We start from the raw sequence: 12,894 nt of genomic DNA on the forward strand, positions 1-12,894 counted from the left end.
ACAATATAATGTATACACGTATATGTACGTATACACGCGGGAATGTAAAACGATTCTTGTTCTATGGACGCGCGCGTTTTGCATCACGAAATTGAATATTGCTCTCAACACACAGTTGAATATATGTTTGATTAAAATTGAAATAATATTACGTTATATTGTAATGCAACCAATCGTAGAATAACATCGATGTAATTGTATTGCGCATTAAATTGAAGCTTTTATCAAACTATAGGGTATTAATATAGATATAAAAAAATTAACAAATAGTGTTTGACGTAAAATTCTACACTTAAATATTTTCACTTACCAGGACGCGACTTGCGTCATTTCTGGACTAAGCATGGGGTATGGATACTGGCCCGTTGAGAAGGGGTACATTGGTGCTCTCGTGAGACCTATAAAAAAAAAAAGAAATTTATCGAAATATTTTTAGATTCAATGTCAAATAATCAAAATTTTTTTCCCCATTAACTCTACATATTTCATATATGTATTTTATTTTTTCTCCTTATCTTGTTCTCTAAATTTCTTAAAGTGAAATCTCATTCTAAGAGAGTTAAAATATTATCAACGTTCAAAATAGTGAATAATTTGCACTCTTGAGTAAGAGTAATAGATTTTCACTCTTCTTTGAAGTAAGATTCATTCCAAAGAAGACTCTTTTTTTTAAATCTTATTCTAAAAATGTAAAATTTTACTATTAAAAAAAAAAATGAAAATCTGCCATTTTTATTCAAGAGTGCAAATTTTTTACTCTTTTTCAATAGTGGCAGTGTTTTAAAGTGAAATGTTACTCCAAGAGGTTTAGAAGTTACAGGATCGTTAGATATAACTTATTTTTGACCCACAAAACTTTTTTCGTCACGTTCCTTCACTTTCATTCTTATATTTTCTATTTCTTTGATAATTAAGATTGAAGAGTCTCGTGAATTAATGTGCCGAACGTTAGAACACAAAATAAATCTGCCATTAATCACGGGTACATCTCGTACCCGTGATTAACGGCGTCATAACGCGTTTAATCTATCATTAGTCGGCAGCGTGACTAATTTTACGGTCACTAAGTGATGACGTTCAATTTAATAGCGGTGAGATAGCAAAAGACTGAATCGGTATCAAATGAATGCACGGAAATTTCTTTACGCATTCGCGGCAAACACAAGTAAATTTTATTGCAAGATATGTTTTTCTAACGGCTATTAATTAAAAAAAAAGTTTATGTATTTATTTCTATTTATAAAAGATAAAAATCTATCTCTTAAAAGAAAATTTTAAATCTGAATAAAATGCGTGCGACTATTTCGTAGACAACAGCGATTTTTTCACAATATATTGTAAATTACTGATGTTATTATTATGAATGTTAAAAACTCGATCTATTATAGTTTTGGATATCATAAAATGTATCCATATTTTGACAGTAAATACACACGAAGTAAATACTAGCGTGCGCGATGAAATAAAAAAAAACTGAACGAGAAAAGAAAAAAAACTATGTTTTTACTATCGTGTAGGTTTGTAATATAAACATACGAAGTGAGAGAGGTCGAGCTTTCTCTCTTTCGTAGCGAGAGAACGAACATTGATCAGCGTGCGCGGCCGCACCCTCTGTAACTAGCACCCAACACGAAGTGAAATGCACACGCCATCGGGATCGTCGTCCAAAGAATAGTCGTTGTTGAAATTTAATGCCGTATAATTCATCCCAGACCGATGAGCGATATCGATATTAATACGATTTTTACATAATTGCGATCGATCAAGCCACGTTACATTGATTATAAGATATATGAAACAGTCCGTCACAGAAATTTGTTAAAAAAGCTTGTTTGATTGTTTCTAAACACAAAAAATTAATTTCGTTTCTACTGATGCAGATTAACTTTAATCTCGGTTCAATTTACTCTTCTATTTCTTAGAACTATAGAAAAAAATAAAGAATAAATTGAACCGAGATCATTTATTCTATCTGTCACGGTCATATATAAGTGATCGAACATTGGGTAATGTTACATAAGCAGTTGATTCACGATTATCTTGTAACGTGTGAGAGAAGCTCGTAAGAAATTAATATCACAATTTTTTTTAACTGACGACCCGAATTGAAGCTAAGACATCTGTAGGATTTAATAAAAAAAAAACATATATATTTATATTTATATTTAATTGTATTATATATTTCTATTTAAGCACTCTTTTATCTGTGTTTGATTCTTACTGTCATTTTGTAAGATTTTGAGTATTACTTTATGTAAAAAAGTCTTTCAAGATAATTTAATTTATTTATAAAGTTAATTTACATTGATAGAAACAAACATCAAACATAATGCTAAATAATTATATTTTTTATAAAAAATAAAATAGTACATATTATAATTTTATTTTTAACAAAATGTTCAATTGCTAATTTTTAATACTTTATAATAAATCATTTATTACCAATACTTTAATTATTTGAACAGTTTTCCTGTTAAAACCATGACACTTGCAATTTTAGTAAGAGTACACGTAACTCAAATCGGGGGTAGGTTTAAAGTTTACAGCACTCGGATAACAAATTGTAAAATTAGATGTACATGGCTCTCACAGGTTTGAATAACGGACAAGGTATATCGCTTTTACATTGGTATCTAATGTAACTAGTACGTGCCGCGGAACCGATCGCGGCTTCAAGAGAGCTCGGGAAATGTTGGGCGCGGATATAAGTGGGGTGCCTTTGGCGAGGCGAAGTGTAATTGGCTTCATAAGGGTCGACGAGAAGCGCCCGGAATATCGGCAAGCCTGAAACCGCTTGACGAGGCCAATACGTCCCCCTCTCCCCCCCCACTACCCCCCCTCACTCTCTCTCTCTCTCTCGTCGCCAATCCCTTTTTCTCTTTCTATGTCATTCGGCGAGTATAGTATACGCGAACGGATTGGATGGACTCTCCAGTCTGTTTCCACCACGTTCCTTTTTGCGTTTTGCGGACGATCATGTCCCGAAGGCATATTCCCCGTGACAATCTGGCTCTTCTCTCTCTCATCCCATCGCGCGTGCTGAAATCGGTCAACGCGTGGTTTTCTCCGGATAGGGCCACTCTCAATCCCCAGCTCTATAATGACTGTCGACTGATCGACCGTAAAGAGATCGGACTTCCGTCTCCCGTTTGCGTTGGAATAACGAAGCGCTGCTACATTTCGCGAAAACAATTGTGATTTTGAATAATCGTGGCCGTATTCTATTTTTGTCCATTGTGACTTTGTGTATATAGACTGATTCTTAAATAGCAAAAAGTAGCCTCAAACATATATATTTCTTTTTAAGTAATCAGATTAGTCGAACAATTCTATCTTTCTTTTTTATTATCCTTTTTTGTAGTTACATTTGTTATCTCTTTTGAGAAACCAATATATTAGTTTTATTTCACGACATTATTTGTAATACCGACAGAAAAAGATAAAACGATTCGACGACGTATGTAAAACTCGCTGGAGCTTTTTTGTACAATGGAGCTACTTTCGATCTTCGCATAACGACGATTAGCCACTCGACTGTAACGAGACCGGCTCCCACTCAGCCCCGGGCTTTTAATCTCATTTGAATAACGAAGCACACTCGAGCCCGTGAAAACAATGGCTGCCGAAACGAAATTTAATCCCACGTAAAAGTAATAATCCGATATTTTATCTTGCGCACACGAATTTATGTGTCGCGTGCAACACGATATATCCGTCTGTCGTTTTACGTATAAATCGTGAAATAAATTACACATTATGTGCATATGCGAACACTCCAATTTTTATTACGTTATAAGTACTAGTTTATATTATTTACTTTTTGATTTCAACCACTTTGATTTTATTAAAAGATTTAAAAAAAAAAGATTTAAAGTTCAATTGTTGCTGTCTTCTTTATGGAAGAGCTATTGATTTCACTACATGTATTTGCTGAAGATGACTCGAAACAAGAGTCGAAACGTATAAGGTGCTTTTGAAGATTTAAATTAAATTTCGCAATAACCAGCGGTAGACACTCATATATTACCTGTTACTTATTGTTATAATTTACAATCGTAATTTGTTAAAGTTTAATATCGCATCTATGATGGTAATGCGGAATAAGAAGACGAGATGAAAAACTAAAATTTCTCATATTCAATGAACTTTCAAACAAGCGATTGAGAACGAGCAGGATTAAAATCGTGCAAGCATGACATAATTTCAGTTATAATGATAAAAAGAACCTGAAGGTGAGTCTGCTCATCGTTGGGTAGCTCGAAATGTGTATTCGTTAGAGCACGAAAGCTCTAATACGGTGCCAGAGAATACCGAAAATCGGGAGTATATATATAAGTACAAAAAGTGAGTGAGTACAAAATATAAGAAAAACAGAGACGAAAGACAACGAAGGACCAAGAAGATGCGAATGAGAGAGCGAAGAAATAGGATAGCGGAAAGAGGTGCCTCGTAATATCCTGACGAGTCCGTAGATTCCGTCATGTGTGCTTAATCACTTTCCAGTTGACTCGGCAGTCTGCAACCCCATTATCGGCATCTCACCATCCGGAAAATTACTCTTTTATTCTCGAACAACTCAGGTTCCCGATGTTCCGTGTACCGCGATATTCTCTTTTTCTTTCTCTCCTTTTATTTGCTCGCTTCACTCTTTTCCTGCTTCCATCCAAGTCGATTTTAACTCGGCTGGTGCTCGAGAGTTCTTTTTTCCAACCGTTTCTCGTAGCTTCGCCCAACCCCGCGAGCGAATTCGTCTATTTCGCTCTATTAAACCTTATCGTCGTGAATTCTATCCATCCGGCTTCGGGAAACCGGTAGTACAGGTTCAGAAACTGAATGAATGCAATGGAAATAAGAGTGGAAGCGGTGAAGCAGTCTAAAAAGAAATAGCAAAAATTATCCCTTTTTTCTTTAAGAAATTTTATCTACTAATATATAATTACCCAATTTTCGTTTTTTAAAATTTTATTTCTTTTAAATTGTAAAATATAGTAAAACATCAATTACACAAAAATTTGATAAGGTTGATAAAACCACAAAGAATAAGACATATGCAGTCATAATTTTTGCAAACGATTTTATTCATATCAAATACATTGAGATGTTATTGAGATATAATAGCATATTAAAAATTTTATAGCATTTTTAGTATATATATAAGTACACTGTAAAAAATAAAATGTTAATTTTAACATTTTTGCATCTCAGAAAATCCAGTCAACGTCTTTGAGTTAAAATTAACATTTTATTTTTTACAGTGTATAAAAGTATTTAGTTAAGTTTTTCAATCTTAATTAAAATAAAAAAATTGTTTTTGTACATAATATCATGAAATTAACATTGTGTATTTTGAGAAATCTATTTCTTGCAATTAATCGTCAGAATTTTTCTTGAAATGTATCGAGAATTTTAAAATTCATTGCAAAAGAAGCAAAGTACATAATTTATTAAAATCTTAAATGTGTGGTTATTATTGTTGTTCTTGGTGATGAGAAAAATAAAATAAAAAGATTACAAAAGCCATAAAATCATAGCAGTCAGCAAATTAGGGAGCGTATCATCGACAAGAGATTTAATAAGAAGTAAAGTGCAGACGCTGCAAAAGGGTACTTCGATTGCGGTTATTTACCTTAAGACCGGTACATACTAAATCTAAATCCTTTCTCTGATATTGATTTTGCTCGAAACAAATTAATGTTATTCAATATCAATATTAATTAAATCTCAATTGAATAATCAATCAAGCTTTTATTCAAGTTACTTTTATAAAATACAGTTTTAATTATTAACTTATTAAGGTTGTTAGTAAACTTTAGTTTGCATATTCAGATTGCAAAATACAGAATCATTGTTAATTATAAATTGCCGCTGTCAATTATAATAAACCGTGAGAAATAACATATTCAACAAAAAACTAAGCAAATCGGTCTTTTGGTCATTTTCCAAACTGTGACATGCAAAGATTTACACATAAAAAATGTATAGTAAAAAAGAAATGTGAGAAAACCTAAAAAAAATAAAAACAAGAGAAGGACATGGACATCGGTATAATAATAAATATAAAAATAGATTAAAAAAAAAAGAAAAAATAAGGAAAAAAGAATATGACGGAAGAAAGAGAAAGAGAGAAGCTAAGCGGATCAATGGCGAAGCTCTGTTGAAACGAAACGTCAGGATTGTTATTGGTGGCCGTGTCTCCACCCTTTTTACGTTTCATTCCCTCCTATTTTTTTTCATTTGCGTTACCACTTTCCTTTCTTTTTCCATCCGCTCTCTTTTGCTTGTTCTTTACCATGAAGTTTTTAAATAAATACGTGCAACAGAGATCGAAAAGTAAAGCTAATTAAAAAATACATCCGTGTAAAGGAAAATAAATCGTAGAATAAATCGCAAATTAAAAATAAAGAAAAGTAAGACGAAAAGGGACAGGAGGAAAAGAAAAGAGGATCGAGAGACTAGAGAATAAATGTAGAGAAGAAGTAGAGAACAGAGCAGATGAAGTGCGGAACATAGGATGAACGGGAGGAAAGAAAAATTTTTACCACAATATTCAACTGCTAGCGGAGAAGAGATTGGGCGAGTAGGTGGTGGGTTCGAGAAGTATTAAAAGTAGGGAGATTGTCGTTCCAGAGCGACAAAGGAAGGGGCATAAAACAGGATGAGGTCGAGCTTCAGTTTACTTCGCGAAGAGTAGAGACGGAATGTTCCCTTGTTTGCAAGACAAAGAACCAGAGCCGCCGTGCATGCATAAACGCTATCAACATCATCTACATATTTCAGAATTTAGGAGGTAAAGAATATCTTATTCGTACTTATTTATAGACAAAATGATAAGAAAACCCTTCAAGTTTTTTGACAAAGAAATATATTGAGAAAGAGTGAAGCGACGAAAACTGTCTTAAGATAAGTTAGCAGAAGCAATGTTTAAGCTCTTTCAGTGATGGTGCTACTTCAAAACTTTTCAAAGTTGTACCTAAAAACTAAGTTGGCGATGTATCAACAATAACACCATGATAAATTGAAGTTGACAGAAGAGAAAAGCGTTTGAAAGATAGAACGAGAGCAGAATTTATCAAAACTGAATAGGTGGATTAAAAAAAACTACCTTGACCCAGAGGAAAGCTGCATGCTTGCTGATTAGCCTAATAGTGAGTTCTCCCTCTTCCTCTTATCATACTTGACGCCAATTTGCTGCTATCTTCTCTTTCTTTCTCTGTATCTCTCAAAGCTCTCTTTAAAGATTATGCCGTCCTCTTCACAATCACTCTGCATTTAAATCTCGACATCACCGTGCCTCTTGACTTGATAAGAAATATTCCTTCAATTAAACGTCGAAGTATCAATGCAGACTTTTTAGCTCGACTCAATTCGAGAGCATGAAAAATACGTTCGCGATTAGCCTCAAGAGAGAATCAAACGCACTTAACAATAAAGACATTTCCATGTTGTGCAACGTGCAATGTCTCTATTCAGAAATTTACAAACTTGATACCAGTGCTACACCAATACGAACTGCTATGATCACTTTAGATTTATTTATATTACACGTAATTCGGTATTTCGATTCTACCGAATCGTTATAACGAAGATTAACGTGTGTTAACGTGGTTGCAAACGGTTTGCGCAAAGGCCAGACACAAGCTGGACTCGCTTGGGTCGGGTTGTAACGGCCATGTTAATATTTGCGCAGCTCGATACAATAAAATTATATATAAAGCTCTCTCGACGCGGGGGCGGAGCGTGTCGATTACGCGAGCGGGGACGAGAAGTATTCCATCAATTACAATTCGAGAGGAACGTCAATATTTGGCCGGACAATAGCGGATTAACTTCGTGAAAGAATTGTTGATTCAACCGATACGTATTGGGGATATCGAGACTATGAGCGTGTTGTCAGTAGTTGAAAGTTCATGTTGAAAGCGTCGAGTGAGATTTTATATTATTAACGGCTGTATATTTGGGATCGAGATATATTGCGAAATGTGATGATATGTAAACGCAATTGATGTATATCGTTTAAAAGTATATAAATTTGTAATCTTTGTCAATGTCAATATGTTACTTCCTACTTATAAAAATAATACTTTGCACATTTTACGGCACTATAACAGATAATTATAACAAATTTTATAAATTCTTACTTGGTTTTAACAAATCGATATTAATGCCAAAAATAAATGATTTCGGAATAGTTAAATGTTCCAGTAATACAGTATGTATCAACGATTCACAGTTCGTAAATTTATAACCTTCCACATGTATGATTCCATACATTCAAGTCAAAGTTGGAAAATGTAAAGTTTTTTTTTTAAACAAAATATTGTGGTTTTTCAAAAATATGTTTTTGAATGTTTTAAACAGGATTTTAAAAAATATGCATGAAACGTGTGTAAAATATTGATTAAACATATATTTTGAATATAAAACATAATTTTTATCAATCCTGATTCAAATAAACTAGAACCAAGTAAGTTGTTCTAGCAAGAAAACGGGCTATGTAAAATGACTGCTGGGATAACTGTCCCTATTATTATATGTCTGCTAACGTGCCTTTGTATTTAAATAAACCATAAAAAATCTAGCATAAATAAATAAGAAAAAGTGTTTGTTCTTATTAAGTTAAATTATTAATGTATGTATATACAATACCAAGAATAATATTGTACTTTTTAACTATTGAAGTACCTATAGTAAGTACTTTTAAAAAGGTACATATTACAACTTTGAAGAATTTATGTGAGTCCAGTAATACCGCAAGATTTTAAACTTGCCCCTATTAATGTCCTGTATTAGAGCAGGGAGCGTTACGTTATAAATGTACATTGAAATTGAAAATATAATTAAAATAACGATTTATGCAATAGTAACTTAAACAATTAGCTTACAAATTATCTGTTCTAGTAATTATATGTTAAAATAAGTCTAATGCAAATAGGCACAAGAAATTGGAGACACATTAATAAAGTATATGCTATATTCTTGGAGAGCACACCATAGAGATAAAAAAATTTTTTTGATCGAAAACATTATGTGAAGTATTAATATTTTTTAAGTTAAAAAAATATGCTAAGAAAAAGAAATAACTAGAAAACCGATATTCATTTCAAGTAGAAAAAAAGTTAATTTAATAATTAATTCAGCAATATATATATTGTAAGATGGCTTAAAGGCACACTAATAAGGACAGTTACCCTAACAGATAGTTGAAAAGTACTTACCAGCCGCGGCGGCCGCCTTACCCGCGTCCAACGCGCCGTAAGGTGGTATACCCATATGGGCGGGAGGAGGTTGCGTCAGGTGGTCTCCATTCGGACAGAAGAAGGGCAACCCGCTTGGATGCGTCCCCGCCAGGCCCATCTTGCTCGCCTATAAAATAACAAGATTTAATATATAACTATTTATCATATATATTGTTATACTTGACAATGTGTCAATATATCAAAATATATATATCAATATCTTAGTGCAAAAGTAATCAATGTTATTCTGTAATTTTTTGGAATGTCGTTCCACGTGAGACTGAAGTAATCGACAGGTTGCGAGTTCAAATTCTGCAGCCAATATACTACATACAGAAAAATTTCCGTTCAGATCTACGAAATTCTTTTAACTAGGTTCAACATATAAAGAATGATAAGATTCTATATATTTACCCTCCCACTACTACTATTCTGTAATTTCGCTGTATATCAAAGAGATATTTAAAGTTGCTGCTGCAATATATACTCTCTTCAATACAATATACATATATTCAATACAAAAGTGTAGATTAAATATCAATATTATATTACATGCAGATTCTGCTATGACTCGGTAGTTTATAATCGGTGAATCAGAAGCGAGTGGATAGAAGCGACTAAAGGATAATCGGCGAGATCGTGATTGGTCAAAATCGATAGAGTTAGCCAGCAGTCAGCTTTTAAGACTACAGATTATTGATTAATTGAATCAGCATAAAACGTAAAAATTAAAATCTTTAAGTTTTTAACATTTATTGTGTTAGGTATTAATAAAACATTACGTCCATAGTAATGTGTGTATAAATATAAATAAAATAATAATAGATCCATATCTAAATGTTGCTGCGAGCATCGTTAACTCTTATCGTTACGCCGATATAAATTGTCTTATCTGCTTACGGTACTTGCTTTATCACGCACGCGTGATACAGTATACATAATACGTTCGAATGAGTGAATCGCACGAGTGCATTCAGGTGGTAACGTCAACGATGTAAAAGGTGCAAGGATACCGTTAAGGATTCACAGTTCACTCCCGGAAGAAACACAATATCCAATTCAATTCGCTCCAAAAGGGAACTTATTGAGAAGTGCTTATCGAGGACCAGTTCGAGCGTTAATTTGCAAAGATCGCATGCAGGATTGCGGAGGGAGGGATGTATTTCTCGAGGGTTCGTTTAATCTTTCCGTCCGTTCGCCTCGACGCAATGTCGGCGACGTATCGTCGGAATTGAGTGCCCTTCTTGAGGACAGTAGCGTAACCCACCCACCACTTGTTCAACCTCCCTTACCCTCTGGTCGCTCTTTGTCAAGTGACAGTCGATGAAATTGGTTCAATCTGCTCGTAAACTCGCAAGATCGCGCACGATTCCCTGCTCTTTGCCGTTTCTTTTCATTCTCCTTCTTCCGTTTCTCTTTTCCGCGGGCGATCGATATAAAGGCTCTCGAGAGGTTGTCTCTTATCAGCCGCGGTGCTTACCATAAGTGCGGCGGTATCGCGCATCGATCTGACCGCCAGTAGAAGTCCCGGATCGAGAGGTTCTCTTTCCATCCAGAGTAGTACTCTTGAGAGAAGTCCTACAGCCTCCTCGGCGGTAGGCTCATCCTCGCCGTCATCTTCCTCAATGCCGTCATTCCCGTCTTCTTCCTCGTCTCCATTACGATCCGACCATCTGTCCGTCTCTACTTCGATTTTGACCCGGCAGTGTTGTTCCTCGTCTGGTTCTTTTTTTCTAACAAGCCGCGCCAGCGCGCTCTCTTCGTCAAGAATCCAACTGCCGAGTTCGTCATCGGTGATCTCCAGTCCGATCTCCCTGGCGAGACTTTGAAATTCGACAAGTAGCATTCTGTCCTCCTCTTGATCCACCGGATGGATTCTAGGCGGCAATATGGCGCCATTGCATCCCGCCAGCGGATGATCCTCGCGATCACGCGGTAGCGTCCAGCTGCGAGCAAATGTCTCCGATCGAACACTGAGCCATGCGCGATGAAGATCCGCGAATGCTTCCTTTAGCGTGAATTTTTTTAAGTACGCGTCTAATCGGTGATCGCTGTCCTCTTCGGGCAAGCCCAAAACTGACGGAAATTTATCGCAGTAAATGCTGCAGCGTACTCTCGATAATATACCTGACGCCAGACGCACTCTCAACTCTCGGACCACCAGTCGCGTTTCCATGCAATCCTTCGGTACAACAAACAGTCGTACAAGACCGTCTGCAGCGACGCAATCACCTTCCGGTGGCAGATAATCGGCACTTTCGGCTACCAACACGGCACCGTCAGGATGCATCGCCATCGCCGTGACAGCAAATTCACGATGAAACCACCATAGAAATAGATCAGAAGTTAAGGAACCCCTGCCACCGCCAGCGTACACCACTGGTTGGCTCAGCATGTTGACCTTGCGTAGACAACGTGGTCGCCAGTGGCGGCCGGCCACCAACAATCGTGTCCGATGGTGGCCCTCGTGATCCGCCGCCCCCACCACCCATACCCGCTCGCTGCTCCGCGTCGCGTCGTGACCTCCGACGGTGCCGCCACGCCGTTTACCCGGCAGATCCCGCCAATCCAAATAGCAAACGTGGGCGAGGTAGATTCGACTACGGTCGTAATTCTCCAGAGCACTTCTCAGCCTCTCAAGCGCGGACGAAGAGGACGAGATGTGCGCAACGCCGTGATCGCCACCGTGGCCGCGCGGCGTCGTTGCCGTTCGGCACGACGTGGAGGACGTGGACACGGGGGAGGGGAATGGCGAGGAAGACACAGTGGTCGAAGAGGAGGTCGATACCGACGTCGTCGTTTCCGTCGTTCCATGAGTCGTCTCACCGTTGTCTCGTTTTGTCTCTGTGGCGTTTTGCCTCCGCTTCCCAATCCCGTCGTCGCTGTGATCGGGAGTGCTTCTTTGCCCGCTTCTAGCCGCTGGTTTGATCACCAGCGGATCGCTCGTGACCGACGAGGTGGTGGAGCGCACTGGTGACGAGGTGCTTGACAGTGGGGAGCTCGAACGGCGCGAGGACGCGCAAGAAGACGGCGAGGAAAGCGCCGGCGGCGACGACAACGATGTCGAGGAGCATGAGGCGCCGGCGGTGGCTTTCTCGGTGGTATCTCTTACTGGTCGATGCTTCCTCCCCGCGACTTGTTTCTCCCGTCGTCGTTGCCTTTCCGGATAACGATGCACCGAGGGGGTACCGTTTTCACGGGCTGGCTCGGAGCTGCTCTCCAGGGACTGGCGCATGCGCCCGGTCCACTGCGATCGACCCTCGTTGCACGCCGTCGTTACCGCGGGCTTGTCCATTCTCGTTGTCGCGACTACCATTCCGCTCGACATCACCGTCGATGTTGTCGTCCCCGTCAATGTTGCCGTTGTCATCGTCGTCGTTGTGGTCACCTCCGTCAACGTCGTTGTCGACGTCGCCATTATCATAGTTGCTCCCTCGGTTTCCAGAAGATCCAGAGAGACGTGCTGAGCGCGCACTTGGCGCCCCTTGGTGGCCACTTTGCTGACACGCGCGCACTTGCCGCCGCGAGACGGCATCGCACGATCCAAACGCATTCGCGATAGCCTCACACGAATACATACGCGTTTAATGAGCGTCAAACGAAAATCGACTCGTCGTTGTATCGCGTATCCGGATCACCCGACGGACGTGATGAACGG

At 37.9% G+C, this 12,894-nt stretch overlaps 1 protein-coding gene across 1 annotated transcript in view; it reads right to left on the reverse strand.

Moving 5' to 3' along the window:
• Positions 1-12,498, reverse strand: part of LOC108774359 (uncharacterized) — a 29,940-nt gene extending 17,442 nt beyond the window's left edge. Inside the window, 5 exon segments of the mRNA XM_018540450.1 lie at positions 311-398; positions 9,216-9,363; positions 10,717-11,586; positions 11,588-11,700; positions 11,787-12,498. Coding sequence (XP_018395952.1) covers positions 311-398; positions 9,216-9,363; positions 10,717-11,586; positions 11,588-11,700; positions 11,787-12,471 — 1,904 coding nt within the window. The 5' untranslated portion in view covers positions 12,472-12,498.
• Positions 12,499-12,894: the final 396 nt, after the last annotated feature.

The sequence above is a fragment of the Cyphomyrmex costatus genome, unplaced genomic scaffold (genome assembly GCF_001594065.2).
Source record: "Cyphomyrmex costatus isolate MS0001 unplaced genomic scaffold, Ccosl1.0 scaffold245, whole genome shotgun sequence".
In the NCBI taxonomy this organism is placed as follows: domain Eukaryota; kingdom Metazoa; phylum Arthropoda; class Insecta; order Hymenoptera; family Formicidae; genus Cyphomyrmex; species Cyphomyrmex costatus.